This window comes from Pavona decussata, unplaced genomic scaffold (assembly GCF_977016875.1).
Source record: "Pavona decussata unplaced genomic scaffold, jaPavDecu1.1 SCAFFOLD_441, whole genome shotgun sequence".
Lineage (NCBI taxonomy): Eukaryota > Metazoa > Cnidaria > Anthozoa > Scleractinia > Agariciidae > Pavona > Pavona decussata.
Genome location: NW_028145795.1, coordinates 209,711 through 228,785, shown reverse-complemented (window position 1 = coordinate 228,785; position 19,075 = coordinate 209,711). Strand labels below are relative to the sequence as shown.

At 40.8% G+C, this 19,075-nt stretch overlaps 1 protein-coding gene across 1 annotated transcript in view; it reads right to left on the bottom strand.

Moving 5' to 3' along the window:
- Positions 1–268: 268 nt before the first annotated feature.
- LOC146450559 (zinc finger FYVE domain-containing protein 26-like) overlaps positions 269–19,075 on the bottom strand; it is a 31,530-nt gene continuing 12,723 nt past the window's right edge. Inside the window, exons 15-39 of the mRNA XM_085100276.1 lie at positions 18,945–19,067; positions 18,346–18,745; positions 17,569–17,654; positions 16,260–16,363; positions 14,408–15,700; positions 13,919–14,128; positions 13,064–13,441; positions 12,808–12,949; positions 12,180–12,598; positions 11,366–11,505; positions 10,832–10,911; positions 10,069–10,232; positions 9,146–9,306; positions 8,858–8,938; positions 8,655–8,750; positions 8,412–8,577; positions 5,874–5,972; positions 5,693–5,743; positions 5,253–5,402; positions 4,462–4,659; positions 3,437–3,859; positions 2,871–2,930; positions 2,502–2,684; positions 2,346–2,396; positions 269–2,077 (exon numbers count right to left, since the gene is read on the bottom strand). Of these exons, the coding sequence (XP_084956402.1) occupies positions 1,859–2,077; positions 2,346–2,396; positions 2,502–2,684; positions 2,871–2,930; positions 3,437–3,859; positions 4,462–4,659; positions 5,253–5,402; positions 5,693–5,743; positions 5,874–5,972; positions 8,412–8,577; positions 8,655–8,750; positions 8,858–8,938; positions 9,146–9,306; positions 10,069–10,232; positions 10,832–10,911; positions 11,366–11,505; positions 12,180–12,598; positions 12,808–12,949; positions 13,064–13,441; positions 13,919–14,128; positions 14,408–15,700; positions 16,260–16,363; positions 17,569–17,654; positions 18,346–18,745; positions 18,945–19,067 (5,477 nt within the window). The 3' untranslated portion in view covers positions 269–1,858. The remainder of the gene's footprint in view (positions 2,078–2,345; positions 2,397–2,501; positions 2,685–2,870; positions 2,931–3,436; positions 3,860–4,461; positions 4,660–5,252; positions 5,403–5,692; positions 5,744–5,873; positions 5,973–8,411; positions 8,578–8,654; positions 8,751–8,857; positions 8,939–9,145; positions 9,307–10,068; positions 10,233–10,831; positions 10,912–11,365; positions 11,506–12,179; positions 12,599–12,807; positions 12,950–13,063; positions 13,442–13,918; positions 14,129–14,407; positions 15,701–16,259; positions 16,364–17,568; positions 17,655–18,345; positions 18,746–18,944; positions 19,068–19,075) is intronic.

The following is a 19,075-nucleotide window of genomic DNA, read 5'->3' as shown; positions in this document are numbered from 1 at the left end:
ACATTTGAATTTTTGTCTTAGTAGTGGTTGTTTTCTAATATGAAGCCATTTGTTCATGAGCACTGGTTAGGAGACACTACTAGACGATATTTCCTTACAAAAGGTAAGAATTTGCATTTGTCGTTGTGAAAACGCGCGAGAGCTTTCACAAATCCTTGCTCGGCATTCTTTGTAATGCTTCTTATGTCCGTTTCAAAATTGTGCTTGGGGGCCTGGATCCAAGTAAACATGGAAGTAAAGCCGTAACTAAGAAAAAAGTTTAGTTGGAAGGATGCAATTGTTTATTGGGATAACCATAATTTTTTTACAAAAATAATTTTTAATACCTATTCCTATGAGTTTTCTTAATGCCATCACAACTCTCTTTTACATTTTATGAAAGAGCTGTAAGTATGTCTGAAAATTGATGAAAATTCCAGTTTTCTCGAAGAGGCTACCTGGGCTGTTTTGATGCCTGTGTTTACACCGGCCCGCTCTATGTATTTCCCCTTGATGTCAGCAATGGAATTTAAATGAAAATTCTTGTTTGTTCTTTCGGCGTCAAAGTAATTGTAACATTACACTTCAGGCTAAGTGCAAAGCTTTTCATATGAAAATGAGTTTTATGAAAGAAATGTGATGGTATATTTGCAGCCTGGCGAATGAATGAGAATGATGTATTATTCAAGAAAGTGACGCAGGCATACTCGGAAAAAAGAAATCCGAGTGCTCCTATCAGGAGTCGAACCTAAGACCTTCCGATTTCCGAGTATGCCTGCGTCACTTTCTTGAATAATACATCATTCTCAAAATGAGTTTTGTTTGCATGTGAATGAAAACTAATTTGCACTTAGTCTCGCTTTCATAATGAAGTTCAAAGCAACTAGGAAATGGCCTATTGTAATTGTTTTGAATTATCTGTTGTAACATTTGTTTCCGAATACCCTTCTACTGTTTGTAATTTTAGATTATTTTACCTTGAGGGAGTTAGGTGGCAATTAGGACGAAAGTTCTCTTCCGTTCTCCAGCTACCCCACGCCGGTAAGGAGTGAGTTATGAAGGATTTTTAAACATGAAACTTAATTTGTCCTAGTATGACTTGTCGGAAAAATTATTGGGGTACTTGTTTTCAACAATTAACACTTATGTGTATAAGAAAAAAGGAAGAAATGCTTACATAGTTCTAGACGGCAAACGCGAAATAGCCTTTTTTCACGTAGAAACGGTAACCGGCAAACGCGAAAAATGGCGGGAAAATCGTGGTCACGTGGTCATTTTTGCCGTTCGCGTTTCACGAAAACGCGATGCTAAATCTCTCTATATTCTTTCATTACCATTATAATTGTTGTGGCGAATGCTAAACTAAACAGACTAAAGCGTCATTTCAGGTTTGTTTTATCCGAGCTTGGCCTCCATGCAAAAGCAAGCAAATTTAAAACAATGCTGCTTTTTCTTGTACCTGCGTCGGTAGCATAAAAAAGTGATAATTCGTAATATCAAGAACACGAGTATCAACAGTACCGCAGGACAAAGAATGAAAACGCGGACTCTCTAAAGCCATTCTATGTTCAATTTTCCAATTCAATAAATCATTGGTAATCAGAGCTACATATTCAAGTGTTTATAAGTTCTTCGTCATCGGTAGGAAAAAGATTTTCGGTGTCTTTGCAACGCCGGCTCTTCTCTCCTTTCATCACAATGTGTATTCGTCATCTGTTCGCCTCGAAATTTCCTCGATGCCCTCATAATGCTTGTTAGTCATTAGGCTCTGTTCTTTCTGTCCTATTTTTCTCTTCCCTCCTAACACTGCTCGCCATCCGTTCCGCTAATCTGCGCTTCTTTTCATTGCTAGTTTTCTATCTTGTCCTCACACCGTTCGTCATCTGTTCGGTTCATTGCCCTGTTTCCTATGCGCTACTTTTCGTTCCTGAACTTCTCTCCTCATCTTGTTCAGATACTTATTACAGATATCCACCATCTTACTCTGTCCAGTCCTCATGGCCACCTCAGCGATCTCCTGAATGGCTTCCACGCGGTCTTCTCTGACAGCAATCAGGTACGCTGACTTGAGCTTACCGCACATGACAAACGCGTTGATCTAAAGAAATGATGATAATGATAATAATAATAATAATAATAATAATAATAATAATAATAATAATAATAATAATAATAATAATAATAATAATAATAATAATAATAATAATAATAGAATTCATAAGATACCATTCATTCTAAGTATTATCATCACTCCTGAGCCTGCGCAGATCGCAACGGATGTCACTGTTTTAAGATTGGATAACACGAATTAACATCCTTTAAGGCATTGAAAATAAGTAAAACAATGAATATACAGGAGGTTGTACCTTGTTCGTGTCGCTCTTGAGAAGTTTTATAAGCGCTTCAAGGTGCTTCGCCTGTTACAAAGAACAAATCGAAGGTAGATGAAGACTCGAACATTGTATAAGGGATAATTTACATCATTCCTTAAATCAGTATTAATCAATGACAAACGGTCCTACCTGACTTTGGTCAGCGGAAACAATGCTGACGCATGCAAGTATGATGTCATCATGACACTTGTCTGTTACTTGTCCAGTCTCCCCTGAACATCGCAGAAGCTCTTCAATGTGTGAAAACTTGTACTGCCGCGCCAGAGAGCGGCCAGCGTCAACATAAACTCGAGCCGCAGGCAAATTAAAATCCTGTGTGGAAGAATGAACGGTATTTAATTTTGTTAACCCGCGTACTCGTGTACTGGGGCAAACTATAACCCTGTGTAGAGTTATAGAAGTTACGAACGTTTAACATATTTTAGCTCAAGGAACATGGCAACGAGAAACGTTTTTGAAATCATACTGTTTATAACAGAAAATAAATTCGGAACAAACCTGAATTATTCGGCTTGCTAAACTGAAGCCATCTTGAATTGTCGCTCCCGCAAGAAGGACCTAGAAGAAAACAAAACAAAAAAATTTCAAGGAGATATATCGAGCCTTTTTTTGTCTTATACACATCTACCGACAGTGCCTCAAAAATTGTTTCAAAAGTAGCGAAATATTCAATATCATTTCAATAACAAAAAATGGGAACTTTCGGATAACTGTCGGTACAGACACGCAAAACGATTATAACCGTAGTCACAGCATAACAAGTAAGTTCAACTTCTTAATTCTTGGCTCGATTTGCACACTGATTCGTGATGCTTATTTCAAATTAAATATCGTTTCGAATAATTTATAGTTTGAAATCTGATTGAGTTGCTAAAACTCGCCAAATTAGCTCAGCAATACGATTAACGACGACGCAAGTATTCGTAATACTGTAAATTTCTGGATACCAATTTACCAACAAATAAATCACCACTACAACTTATTCACTGTTAAAGAACATAGAATCCATTATCCAATACAAATAACATTTACGGCCCTAACAAGCTGATAAATGCCGTATTTACCTGTATGACCACCTCTGCTCTTACATGTCCATTCCCAAACAGAGTCGGCAAACGACTCCCTTCACTTGCTCGCAGCAGCCCCAGTCCCCCTCGTTCAACCGCACACTGGTGCATGAAGTATGTTACTTCCGTCTGTAAGTTGATTGTGTTCACGTGACTGTTCAACTCTGACAGGGACATGGTCTCGTGTGAGGGTTCCTCAGCAGTACTCTTAGCACTTGCCGTTCCTCGTTGCCTTAGATACGCGAACACGGTGTTTACAGTTCCTTTGGGGGACTTCTTTTCCGCGATCACAGCCTCGATGTGATTCTTGGCTTCCTCCAAGTAGTGGAGTCGAGAATACAGGTCCTCGTATGACGTCACTGGACCGCCGGCCACGCCCTCGTAAAACCGGATACACGTCTGAGCGGCGCGGAAGAAGTCCTGGGTAAAATAATTGAATACTAAATCAAGAATTTATATAGCGCGCACGCGTTGTAATGAAAAAAATCGCAGCAGCCAACACACAAAAATCACAGAAGTCCTGTAACGAGTTCTTAACGAAATCAACTGCTATGATTATTGCCAGCTGTACAATAAAAATCATTTCATTCCATTTCTGTACAAGTTGGTTCCGACGTTGAGTCTGCAGATGATTCAGTAGCACTTCCTTGTAGTGCTGTTTATTATGCTCTGCAGGTGAAGCTAAGGCTTTGAGTTTGTAGACGACGCTCTAAAGTTTCCCATTCGTTCATTTCCGTCTGTGGTGTAGAGTGCTATACGGGACAAGGTGGTTAACTTATGAAGTTTTAACCAAATCAGTCGAAAGCTCTTGAACAGTACCTTCACCCATCTCCATCTTGGTGCTCTGGGGAGTCCGATGATTAACAATGTGATTTAATTTTAGTATATGAAAATACCATTATCTAAGAGGACGCTCGATTCGTTAATGTAATTTACATGGAGGTAAAACACTCACACACGATGAGTACTCCTTTAAAATGGGCCAAGATTATGACTACTAGTACTAGCTAGTAACCACTTACCCTCATAAAGACCTGTACTTCATACAGCAGATGATGAAAGCTTCTTCGAAGTAAAAATTTACAAGCTGCGGTCAAGTACGGCATCCACGCCTGCAGTGTCGGGTCAGCGGTCTCCATCTGCTCTTTGAGCTGTCCCCAACTGCCCTTGAGAACGAGGCGCATGAATAAACTTTCGATAAAAACTTCCGCGGAGCATTGCTACGGAAATAGAAACGAAAGATAACATGATATACGTACAGATACTGTGATGTATCATACCAGACGACCCATGCTACAAGCTTAGGGCAATCCTTCCACCATTGCATGATGATTCACGTTATAATCTTACGAAACATCACCATTTTAATATGCCACGGCTTCGTACTGAAAATTTAACTTGAAATTTAGCTAAACTTTATCTGGGCTGTGGTTTCTAGTTTTAATTTTAGTTTAATATACGTATCTTTGATGAGACATATTAACATTTTTCTATTTTTTCTATTATTTCTGTAATTAAGTTTAATTTTAAATATTTGTAAATAATTACGTAATTTCAGCCTTTAGGCTGTGAAGTGATTTTTAGATAAACTATCTATCTATAGGAATGGAGCACGGGGGGATGGGGTGGGGAGTAGGTGGAGCAAATTACACAAAAACAGTCACCAAGTTGATAGGTTTTCATTATAAATTACTTGGAACAGTTTTGAAATGGAAGTAACATTCTAAATTAACTCATAGGCTAAAACAACTGACAAACATTGGTTTGTCTCGCATGGATATTGAGAAAACATTTTCAGATTGAATAAACTTACTTGATCTAAGATGTATCTGCAGGCAAGTTTGAGACATCCGTGTCTGACATAGAATGCCACAAGGGATGATGGGCTACCATACTTGTGCAGGTAATAAAGACATTCATCAAACCGCTTGGGGTCTAGGTACGAGTCACCTGCCTGGAAATTCTGTGAATACCAAAGAAAGGACAAAGCGTCACTCTGGAAACGCTACTGTTTGATTCACAATACGACAGCGAAAGAGTGACACAACAAACAACTCATAAAGCTTTGATTAGTTTTAGTTTTTGTTATTTTACGTGATTTTCCTGTAAAACAGTGCGGAGACTAGTAAATGATAGAATAGATGGAATAAAAGTAAAAATACCAATAAATAAAAAGAACATTTTTAGCTTCATTAAAATGGCTCACGTCTCAAAATGTTCAAAAGGTAGTAGATAATAAAGATTATAACTCACTCGGCTGATTTCCAATAGACCAAGCAAAGGAGACATAAGATCATCTGTGGACTGAAGAACACATAAGAACGGAACAACAGTGTTGCTAACCAGACAAAATAACAGAGAGACTTAAAAGATATAAGCAAAGGTTTGTATCCTATAGAATTCAACATGGCGGCGGCAGTCACATGATACATACCTGCCTGTAAGCTAACAGAGGTGATGTCTGCAGGATGTCAATAATTTTCTCCAGGTATTTTGAGTTGTTCTGTTGATGTTGTTTACCTCCTTCCTCCAGCTGCAAAAGCAAATTTTGGTTTACTAACGACACTAGGATGTAATGAATGAAAAAAGATATCAGTTATGAACGCAACTTAAGCAGCCGCGAGGGAAAGCCAAGTAAAATTGTTCACTTTGATCAACAGGTAGACGATGAGTTCAGATTTACATTCGTTTTACGGCTAAACGGCTGACGTTTGAGAGTTAGGTTTCTTTGATACTTCATGCTATGCATACAGGGAAAAAAGAGAAAAGAAAAAAGTCCGAGTCCATAACAAGAGTCGAACCCATGACCCTCTGCACATCAGACGCGTGCTGTAACCACTGACTACCGGGAGACTGGTGGCGAGCCCTGCGCAATGCTGCTTTGAAACGTCGAAAGTACCAAGGTACTGGTATTAAGTCAAGAAGGCTTGAAAAGTTCTGTCAGCCTCAGAATTATGGATAACACTATCTCAGTCTATTTCTTTTACCAAGCCATTTAATTTAATTTTTTTAATTGTTTTGTTTAAACAATATTTAGCAATTGCTCCATAAGCTAACGGATAGCTTATCTTGGGAGCTTTTGCCTTTACAATGATATCAATACGACTGAGGACATGAACAAAGGACGTAACAGACACAGAACAAGGAAGGCAAGAAGGCTCTAGACCTACAAAAAACGTCTGAACACTTAAAAAGAAACGAAACATTATATACAGAAGACATCGCAACTTGGTTCGTCTAGATGAACAATTAGTACTGCGCAACATTACTGTTTTATAGTTTTTGTGAGTTTCTTTAATCATTTTATTTGAGGGTAATCTTTAATGAGGATGCCAACATCACAAAAGTGGTTTACAGAAGGGTCCTCTAGAAAATTACCAAGAACAAATAAAAACGCAATTATAGGAACAAAAAATGAAAAACATATATATACAAGAGTTAACAGTAGAACTAAAAGGATCATAGAATGGCTTCTGACAGTCCACGTTTAAAAGCAGTCCGAGACTCTGCTTCCCTTATCGCGGGAGCTAATCTGTTCCAGATTTCTGAAATAAAATTAATTGACGACCAATGTCCCCATTTTCTATTGGCAGTGGATTTGCGGATATTATTTTTAGACCTGGCCCCAGTTGTTTAAAGGCCGGATAACTTCATCCGCTGGACAAGGCACTATTCAGGGTCTAAAATAAAATTCACGTTAAACATTGTCCAAGGTTTTCGTACACTCCCAAACTTAACTGTGGTTAGAGTGTGTATATTTGCTTGTACAAGAGGAAATACTGAAATCTTTGCACAGATTGAAACCGTCGGATAGTGACTTATCCACAGGATAAATTTATCCGGCCTTTGAACAACTGGAGCCTGGTATAAAAACCGTGAAAATCGCCATCAAATAAGATTGGATCCGTGTGGCAAAAATGGTTATTAAGTAACTTATATATGAAGATAGCATTCTACGGCACACTAAGGGCTTCCATCCAAGTCTATTTAGCGCTTCAGATGCAGATAAATGGGCAGGAAGATCTACTATAAGGCAAGTAGCCTTATTTTGCAACACTTATAGCTCAGACATCAAAGAGGCATTACCTCTATCACCCCAGATTATATCCCCATAATCAAATAGAGGTAAAACAAAACTATTAAAAAAAGTAACTCTTGCGCAAAGGGGGGGGGGGGGGGGGAGGGGGGGCATGACTTAATACGCCTCAAGAGACCTAACTTTTTGTTAATTTTGCTACGGACAGACCCAATATGATCAGACCAGGAGAACCGGTTGTTGATCACAATACCCAAATAGGTATAAGAGTCTGCGTTATTAAGAGAGGTGTCATCAGCAGAAATACGAATTGAGCCAACTTTACTTACATTACTTGCAAAAAATTTCGGACGACTTTATTTTCGGACAAAGATAGTGTCCGAAAATAAAACCGTCCGAAATTTTTAAGCGTCCGAAATTTTTACAGTATAGTACAAAACTTTAAAAGTACTTTCTGGGCGACGGCATCACATATTCAAAGCCAATATATATGATATCTTTAGAATTCGGATTAGGCGGCTTTGCTCAGTCGTTCTTTTTATCACTGGAAAGGAAAATATTTGAGACACTGCTTGAGGCATAAGCTTGATTGAGTTTGTGTTATTTTCTCGTTGGTGTATCCGGCTGTAAAACCGTGAAGGTAAAGTAAAACTATCATTTTGACAGATATTATTTCAGTCTAATTCATGTTTTTTTAGTCGCAAATTTACTTTAGGCATGTTTCAGCGCAGTGTCCGAAATTTTTGTCCAAAAATTGTCCGAAATGAGGGAAAAAGTGTCCGAAAATTAAACATCCGAAATTTTTTGCAAGTACTGTAGGCGAAATCTACCTATTAACAAGAATTTAGATTTCGAAACATTCAGAGTAAGTTGGTTTGTACACGATCCCATTAGTCATTCTATCCGATTTTCAAAACAAGCAGACCACTCGCTCACCTTCATACAGCGACTAAACTTTTCCCTGGCGCCAGGAAAATCTCCAGCTTGAAGAAGAGCAAAACCTGCCGCACCCCATACCCCTGAGGTGTCAAGTCCACACTTGGTAGAGACCTCCATTGCCAGAGAGAGTCGCTCAGCTTCAATAAATCGGTCACGAAGACGCCTGTAATTAAAGGACATGATAGCATAGCTTTGCCATCTTACTCATACCACACACGTCCTAACCCTCCCCTCCCTTACCTTGCAGAGTCGGGGTGCATAAGATCATGCAGCGACGGAATATCTCCACAGTTCGATTCTACCAGAAATTTCATCAGATCCACGTGACCGAGATACCTGTGACACAACAGTAGGACAAAAGCGTACATTTAACATGAAGGAACCCAAACGAATGTTGTCACCGCGAGAGTAATTCTCAGCATAAAGGTATTAGAAAAACTTACGTGTCACATAGCTCCACGCCTTGGGTCTCTCCTGCCTTCATCATCTTGAGTTTGGCATTAAACAACAGATAGCGGATCATACTGGAAGAACAACAGCACCTCCCTGTGAGTTGATACTATATGAATTAGGCAACCGAAAGTTGAATGTTTTTCATTTGACAATTTCTGTCGAGCCAGTCCTTAGCAAGAAGCAAAAACAAGCCAATAAAAGGAACATCGAACTTTCGTTGCCGTCTGTGACTCACAACATTCATCCGTAAACTCTTTTATCACATGAAGGCCACTGACCTTATGACAAGATTATGGTCCAATTCTTCATTCCTCACTCCTGGGGCCAAAGGGACCAGTTTCTGAGAGAGCGAGTTGCACAAGTCCAGAATGAGCCTGCCACAGGCCTTCGTGTCACTATGAAGATCCAAAATCGATACACACAAGGAAGCACTTGGGGCCTGGAGGGTAATGAGAGGTGATTTAGTACACGACCCAGGGGTTACATAGCACAATTATTCACAGGCCTTCGTGTCACTATGAAGATACAAACTAGATACACACAAGAAAGTACTTGGGGTCTGGAGGGGTTTTGTTAAGTATTTGATTAGGAGGGACCAAATTTAACTTAGCAGGGACCACATGGTAGATTTGCTCTCACCCTTTTGTATACAATGTAAAAATAGGCGGGATGAAGTATATAATAGGCAAGTAACGGTCCCTGTGTCCCTGCTCTAACAAAAACCCTGGGCCGCCCCGCCTGGAGGGTAATGAGCAGTGATTTAGGACACGCTCTAGGGGTACCCTGTTGGCAGAGCGTTTCATTCTGGCAAGTCTTTTAGTCGTTCGCGTCTCTCGTATTTCGCCTGCGTAGTCAGCTTGTTTACTTCCCCGAGACAAGTAAATAAACCGGGTACGCGAAATACCAGAGACGCGAACGACTTCGTACATGCTAAAAGACTTGCCAGAAAGCAACACTGCCAGCAGGATAGCCTGGGGGTTACATGGCCCAGTTATTCAAAGAGCGGGGAGTAATTTGTCCACTGGATATATCATCATCTTGCGAATACGATCTCGGAATTACAATACTTATTTTTATCTATTTTATCCTCTCAATAGCGACTTATCCACTGCATTAAGCTTTCTACTCTTTGAACAACTGGCGTCTGCTCTGCCTTTGCCCTGCTTCAATCTTCATTGTGTTATCAGTGATGGGTCATCACCTGTTCATAAAAGAAATCTTCCCTGAGTATCGAGTTATTTTCTTCATCTAAACTCAGTTTCCACAAGCAGCGCGCATTCAAGTCTTCAGAAAGCCACTCAGTGGACTGCGTTCTCTCCAGATAGCTGTCGAATGCACTGCTAGTAGCGCTGGACTCTAGGTAATCTGCGGGTAAACAGACAAACAAACAAAACGTGATTGCACTTCCAGGGGTTCTGGACTCTAGGTAGTCTGCAGGTAAACAAACAAACAAACAAACAAACAAACAACGACTGCACTGCTAGCAACGCTGGACTCTAGGTAGCCTGCAGGTAAACAAACAAACAAAACGTGATTGCACTGCCAGGGATTCTGGACTCTAGGTAGCGTGCAGGTAAACAAACAAACAAACAAACAACGACTGCACTGCTAGGAACGCTAGACTCTAGGTAGTCTACATAAAACAAACAATGATTGCCCCACTGGGAGCGCTGGACTTTAGAATAGATAGTCTGCAGTTATGCAGACAAAAAGTCAAGTAATTATTAATGCCCGAATCACAGTGAACATAACATCTCAATAAGGAAGACGTGAGCATTCTGTAAATACACAAAATTCTTAGCACATTATTAGCTCAATGAAGTTAGAATGACTTGTTTTGTGACTGGTTTAAGTTGTATAGATGACTCCATTGTACAGTACCATAAATTTGCAATAAAATGTTATTCATTGTTTAATTGATTTACAACATTAACAATAAATATAATGACGTGTTGATGAGTTACCTTGGGAACCACGCCCTTTTTCGAGAGAAACTGGGTTCGAACGAAAGGAAGTGGAGAAGTCCTCATGAAATGGACGAGAGCTAAAAATGACCAAATAAGAATGCAAAATATGACACATCATAAACACAGTTAAAATATGTGCTGAAGGGATAAAGACGAGTGAGGGACGACTAAATTAAAACATGTCTTCTGTGAGCGGGTATTTATTATAATTGTAGTTTCTTAGTTCTAAAAGAATAACTTCCTTGGAAATGACATGTACTCATCATAATATAACTGATACTATCTTGGAGTTCTGCAATGACTTTTGAACAATCTTATCCGAAAATACGAGTACAACTTTTATGTGTCAAACTAGTTACGTCCCCAGAACTCTTCCCTTTTCCTGTTTGTTTAACAGCAGATAAAGAGACTCTAGAAACAGGATTGGTCTGACACTCGATTATCTTTAGCACTTGAACTAGATTTGAAAAGTCGTAAGTCGTACTCCTACTCATTCATATTCTCGTAATCAAATCTAAAGATCCATATCACCTGCTAGAGTAGAAAAACTCGTGGCAAGTATCACACACTCTCACGGGATTCTTTCCATATCCCGCAACAACATGACTGTGTTGAGAGCAAGTCCCGCAAACAACGCGACCACAGCGACGGCAATGGTGGCGGCGATTAAACTAAAAGGAAACACAACATGATTAAAATTTAACATCACGCATATTACCACTGCATTGTATGGTTTTAAATTAGAAATGACTGTTAAAATCGAACGTCTGGAATAAGATAGTTATTAACGAAGTCCATCTGCTCTGATTGGTCAGTTGTCAACACTACAGAAACTGATTGATTGATTGAATATGTCACCTCTCCACCCCCCCCCCCCCCCCACATGGTTGGATATCATTCGTCAAAAACTGTCTTCCTTGTTGAACAACATTGGAACGGGGAAGGGATTTCTACGACCAGAAATCCATTTGCAGGAGAGTGAAAATTTGTCCGAACAACAGGGCTCTTTACCAATTGCATACTCCAATTGTAGTTCGATATCTTGGTGTAAGACTCACAAGCGTCTCGTAGGCTACAATGGGAATCTGAGACAAACACGTCAGCAACGGCAACGAGAAAAACGCAAAACAAAAAGTTTCACCAGTTTTGCAATGGTTCGCCCGTTGGCTTTAAATTTCGTGTATTTCTTTGTCGGAATCGTACTTCTAACACTCTCTCTCTATAAACTTGAACACCTTCCCTTCGAGTTCCGCTTCAGGATAATTCGGTCACATCATATAGTTCGAACAATTCCCTTTTAGAAAGTCGTGTTCTGTGTGGTTGTTGAAGGACCGTGGTGTCTTACCATACTAAACTTCTCTCCACAGATGACACACATTGAGACCTGCTGGTCAGGCATCCAGTCTGTCATCTTCGGAGGTACATCAGGTGGGACGAAAACCTGCTGACCACCATGTGCCGTAGTCATCTTCCTCCCCTGGCTCATGACCGTGCGCGGTGGAGTGGAGAGACGCTGAGTTTTCTTCTCCTTTTCAAGCACTCGTGAATCTGCTGAAATCTTTCTTCGTGGAATGGTGTGTACTTTCCTTTCCACACTCCCAGCAACAGACTCACGAGATACTCTTTCTCTCACCGGTGTTGACGTTACTGGTGTGTGGTGCCCAGACTCCTGAAAAGGCGTCACTCTTCCGCCCATTGTGGTTGAGAAAGTTGGCGATGAAGAGGGAGTCTGGGTCAGAGTTTGCATGATGCTGCTACAAAGTTCTGTAAAAGGAGAAAGCTCTATTAAAGCTAACAACAGCAACAACGAGCATATAACAACGCGTGGATTGTTAAAAGTTACAGATAACTGCTACTGTACATATGGCTGCTGATCAATCCGGTATAAAGTTGTACAAAACAAACGATCTTTTTGTGGAAAAGCGGTCGATCAATGATCTTTCTTCTCTCTGATTAAAATCATGATTACTCACCTCTGGTTTGACTTCGTTCCATTTGCACAACTTGGAACTCGAGTGCTTTGGCAGAGTACATAGCTAAGAGTTCATCAAACGCCTTGACTGTACACCCGTGATCACCCAGGCTCTCAATATCCTCCAGGCAGCTCAGGTCAAACTTTTATACATAAAAAGAACGCAATATTAGGGAGCCCACTTCCAAACAGCAGAACATGATTGACACTTGGCTGACAACCAATCAAAACTCCAAGCAGGACATTATATACTTCACCTGGATTCGCTGAAACACTTTGGCTGCCCATTCCACTTTCATATTCATCAGAAGCTGCTCCAACAACAGTGGAGGCCTGGAGACGAGATGCTCATAATTGGGCCGTGCGGAGTCTGGTAAGCACAGCAGAGCTTTTGCACCCATCTTAGTACTCAGGAGTCTTTCCAGGCGAACTGGAGACAGGAGGGAGGAGAGGCTGGTGAGCATAAACTGGATTATAAACAGCGTTTGGCCAACAGGAAGGTTTTGTGAGAGAAGAGAGTCGCAGATGGCAAGCGACATGTCATGATCTTGAAGTCGTTCTAGGATCCTGTAGGCTTTCATATGTTCCTCTGGACTGTCAGATAACAGATGCTTCAACTGCCTCTCCTTGATAGTCTGTTCCAAGCAAACAACAGAAGCGGGTAACAGTACATCTCACAAATTAAAAAAAATAACTCTGAAAAAATTGAGAAACTGAACAGCATAACAACATACTGCTCGAAAGCTTTAATTTTCAGGATTTCATCCGAGGGTTAAAACGTTACAACCGACTTTAAGGTTGCCAGTGGTATGTTCAAGTTCATTACTTATAACGCACACTTTATAGAACGTCAGTCAAAATAACTCTTTTCCAATGAATGTCAACAATAGGTCCCTGATGAGGGTAAAAACAAACAAACAAACAAACACTGATATAGAATATTTTTTTAAATAAGTCAGATTACTCCTCATCTATCATTTTCCATTTTCCAGGATAATATGTGGAACAAAAAGTTTACCAGAAGAGGATGGGCACCTCCCGCAATATCATCCCCGCTCCCTAGGCCCTTACCCAAACCCATCTTCACAAATCTCTCCTACTGTGTCCCTTACCTTATGGAAATGGCTCGGAAGATCATGTAGCTCTGCCCATTCCGTAGCGAGATCAAACTGTTGAACAGACAGCAGGAATTCCACGACCACATGTGGTTCATCCTCAGATGAGGCTGCCACGCCCTGCCACTGTTTGAGGCCGGAAAGTGTACTCTCTTCTTGTTCGTTGCTGGTGGCTTGGAACTGAGGAGACTTCGCACATCGAGAAATCTGACAAAAGAAAAAGTTTTCTTTACATTGCTCGGGATTGTTCTGTGTCTCTGTAATAAATTTGTACCATGAAGAAGAAAAAGACAGAAAGAGAGACAGACAGACAGACAGACAGACAGACAGAAAGACATTCAGACAAGAAACACAACAGTTGGAAATACGCAAAAGGAGGAAATGTCATCAAACAAATAAAGAAAAAAAAATAAAGAATGGCGTAATAGCGCAAACGAAAAGTAGATGTAAAGGAGGTATTTTACACATTTTAAGCTTGCTTTTTACCCTTTGATGTAGGGATATTGTCTTCCTCTTCCTTTCCAGCTCCTCTCTTAAGCTAATGTTTTCAAGCGGTCGAGATAAACAGAGCTCAATTAAGTCAATGCATGTATTAGCGTTCCACTCTTTCATCTTTCCTAACACCAGCTGCGCCAACTGATCGTGATCTTTAATTCTTGGAAGCAGAGTCCAGGGTTTTTTATGTACTGAGTGACTAAACTTTAATGCCGGAACATCAAGTTGGCTGTAAACGTTTTTGAGTTTATCGCGGACTTGTGACCTGGAGCCTCCTTTGCTCAAAATCGCAGAGCTCAGTAAAAAGTCAATAGCAGGTCCTGCTACACCGTCACCACGGAGATCCGAAGAGCTTATCAGCTCCAACAGTTCTTCAAAATAACCTTTACGTAAGAAGAAATCGCTAGCTTTAAGAACAGCGTTTTGCAGAGGCCGACTGCCCTCAGACGCCAAAGCCACAGAAAACAGGGAGATTTCTGGCGGGTGAATACCTTCTTGTAAAACCTGCAGGTTTGCATCAAGCTTGATGAAGTCATAGCTTCCAAGACTACCGCTGGCTTCGTCTGAGTCGTCAGGAGTCAGGGTCAGCATTTCCGCTATTGTGTACAGCTTGCAAACAATGTAGCGCTGAAGAAGTGGAAATTTTCTTGTTTTTTCAAGAGCAACTTGAAAAGGAAACTCGGTTGATTCGTCTGGCGAGTCTGGAAGGTAACTCTCAGAATTTTCCAAATTATCTCCTGTTTCCAGCTGTAGTTTCTTAGGGGCCGAGCAAACCAAGCTTGCTAAAGCCGCCACTAAAGGCGACTTTTCTTCTAAATATTCAAGTGCCGTCTCATTCAAGCTGAACAAGCCTCTTTTTTCAGCTCGCCTTGTGCGTGCAAGAGTTGATAACTCCATGCTCAAATACAAGCTGTCAGGGAGAGAGTTAGACCGCTGGAAACCTGAGCTCGAGGAAGACCGCTCGAATACCGCAGGTTCAAACCTGTAACCAAATGTCCAACAAAATGGCGTGAAGCTAATTTCGGTGACATTTGGCAGCATTTTTTGAAGCGTTTCAGCGGCATCATGGTACAAGTAAGGCTCCATCTGAAGTAATAAAGACACATCAGGTCCCGCGGGTGGATGAACAGTATTCAGTGAACTCATCTCGAAGTCCTTTCTGTACCAGTGAAGGATCTCTGGCAGTGTTATCTGTCCTGTCTGCTGGTTTAGTGAAACCCGAGAGTTTATGTAGTTAACTACAGCTGTTGAGAGTTGCGCGTCGAGCTCATCTACATCAAACACCTGAAGAAAATAAAGAGTTAAATCTTTCTTATCTCGAAAAGTAAGAGTCGTGAAATATGGTGTGGTGCGATGCAGTTTTCAAACAGCAGCAGCTCATATATTACTTACATAAACCACTTTGGGTGCTTTTGGATCGAGTGTCGAAAGCAATTTTACTTTTGCGTTGGTTTTGCTTTACTACGCTCTGCGATTAGTTGGCAAAATTCGCGCCATTTTCTCAACCAATCAGAGTTCAAACCAAAACCAATCGCGACTTGCTGTCACGTGCGTGTTTTCCCGCGTTTGACGCCATTTACATGTATTTGCTTCGAGTTCTGATTGGTCCATTGTGCGTACGTTTCTTGTGATTGGTTACAGTAATTGCTTCAGTTTTAGTTTTATGATACTCAATTGAACAGGTGAAAACGATAAGAAAACGCTACTGTGGACGAAAATGTTTTGCTACTTTTTTCAGCGAGATCAAAACGGAGATTTGAAAACGCATTAGTGTGTACAGTGCCTAAGAACTTAAAGCAAATGAAAACTATTTTGCAGATTTAATTACAAATGGCAAATTCACCTGAATTGGCGGTGAAGACACACAGCCGTCACAGATCGCAAAAATGACTCGTTTTTCAGCTGCAGCCAGCCTGTATTTTCTCTTGGCAAGGTTTGTAGATCGCTCTGAAGGTTCACACAAAATAAATGATTCAAACTCTCACAAGGTATTTTCTAATCCACCGTACACAAAAACATGGCGGCTCTATATTGTACCACAATACCTTGCGAAGCTTCTACAGTCATTATACACATAGAAAGCCATATTTTCTGCGAAGTTCGTCCCTGTATTAACAACATCGTGTATGCTAGGTTTGAAGTTTTTAGAACTTTTCTGTGCGTTTATAGAGCCTTTTTAGGGTTTTGGTACGCTAAGAATTATCATGGGTAAATGTACCAGTCGCTATCTTTTTTCGGTACGGTGGAGTATAGCAACCGTTTGTACGATTGTTAATCGAAAGGCAACTCAAAGTTCTGCCTGTACATTGAAAATAACATCACTGCTACATTGTCACAGCCTTATCTGTGCCAAAAACCAGGGTGCATTGCATTACTTAGAGTGTTTTTGTAAAATCATTTCCGTCAGGGCATTTCATTTTCACGAAGGTCCAGGCCCACTCGTTTGCACATTTAAAATCGTGCTTCGCGGAGGCAATAGACCCTATGCAAAAATAGCTCACGTTTTAATATTCTTGTGTCTGTATTCAAATTAGCCTCACTAGCCTCGTTCAAGGTGAAATATTCTTTTGATTTTTGAACTCAAGAACGAGGTTAGTAAGGCTAATTTGAATGCAAACAAAAGAATGTCTGCCATTTTTGCATTGGGTCAATTGTTCGTTATTCTACCAAAGCTTGTTGATAATTGCGTGTGCAGTTATGGATACTAATTAGACTGCAAGCAGTCCCTTTCTGGTCAGTCGAGAGAGTACGCTCATAGCGCAGCGAGACTGGAGCCCACCTCTCCCCAAGCCCCCCTCTGCTCGTTTGCTCCAGTTTTTTCGCGCTCGGCTATTTCGCGCGACCTCTCGACTATCCAGAAAGGGACTGCTTGCAGTCTAGATACTAATTTACTGCTACGGACGGCTTGATTCAGCGTTCGGTAAGATATTCGTGTTTCTTATCTGTATGTTTCACTGGTTCGTCCGTATTTTAAGTACATTTTTGTTATTTCCTTCAGATATTTATGCACGTGAAATATTGTCATGAAGGAGAACTCAAGATGCGATTAAATGTGGCGCGGTTTTCATTAGGTTCCTTGCACTGTTTTGACTGTTTCCACGTGTGTTCCTACTCGGTTCATATAAGATATCAGAAGGAAGCTAAACTTGTACCTGGAAAACACATGATGACACCCTCGCCGAATGTGCTTGGAGGCACGAGTCCTTTGTGTAAAATAACATACTGCAGATCAAACGCGCTGGAGATAAATACAAACATGTCATTAAACTAAGCAGTCTTCATCTGGCTTCATTGACAACATGGACAGGGAACAGTGGGCGATAAACTCGATAATAGGTCTTGACGTAATCTCATCGTATTACTGTGTTACAATAAACACCGTTTGCTCTTATTAACGCGTCGAAGTGGCGATAGCTGGGGGAACTATTCCAACTGCTAACTGCGGCTACCTAAAATTATACAAAATACGATACTGTTATGCACACTCGATTGTTTCACACAAAAGAACTTCTGCTTACTGACAATAGCGGCAACCCTATGACGTCAAGAAATCCAAAATGGCGACGCCCGGGAAATTTAAATCGAAAATAGGCGATAATCATATCTAATTTTTAGCACACTTGAATGTCACTTCTACTTTTTAAACTAAAATTTAGAATGTAGACACTGTTTCCGACAATTTACTGTCAATTTGTTGTCAGAGTGGAGGTTCCCTTTACTATGAGGTTTAAGCTGAGGATAATTTGTATGCTGCAAAATGATACATTTTAAAACAAACATTTTACCATTTAGCTTTCAAAATCGACTAGAATTTAATCTATGTTCACAAACATTCTGCAAATAAGACAGTTTGTTTGGGGACCAACATGTTTTTGGGAGTCTTACGAAACGAGCCCAGTATCACGCGGCTGTTTATGATGTTCTCTTACCTGACCACACCCAACTGTCCAATCAAATAGCAGTGCTGTTTCAGAAAAGCAATCCTCTCGAGGGCAGTCAGGGGAACTGCATCCTCAACTTTGCCCTCTCCCCCAGAGGTTGATAACGCATCCATGAGCCGAGTAAATGAAGCATGCCGGGCAATAGTTGCCTCCCCGTCATTCCAGTCATCCATAGAGCCGTCAGCAAACTGAACTAGTGACGCATGTGCAATCAGAAGATTTAATGTATTGACAAAGAAGCACACTTTAGCCGTGTGTGAGTTGAGAAGGTCCAGGTTCACGCTTTGCAGTTCGGCCGTGTAACGTGCGATGGCCTGGAACTCAGCAGTCCTTACAGCATTAACCGCTGACTTAGCATCCACCACACCGCCGTTTGTTTCGGCCACATCTGAAAGATGATCACATAAACGGCTATTACATGCATTTGAAAAAGTATCATCTTACTTTCATGGCACAAGAGTCCAGCCCAGTTCATTTCGGTATTTTTGTAACAGCATAATTCCGCAAACATTTCGCTATCTTAACTGATAAATCCACGAATTGTGTTGAACTTTTGCCAACTCAACAGCATGGTTAATATCACGCACCTCTGAGCATTTTAATCATCCTGGACAGCAAATCTCTGGCGACAGTGTTAGGATCTCGCACACTCTCAGTCCACAAGCTGCCGGTATTCAGGATTACAGGATCAGAGGACGGCCAGCGGACATCTGTTAAT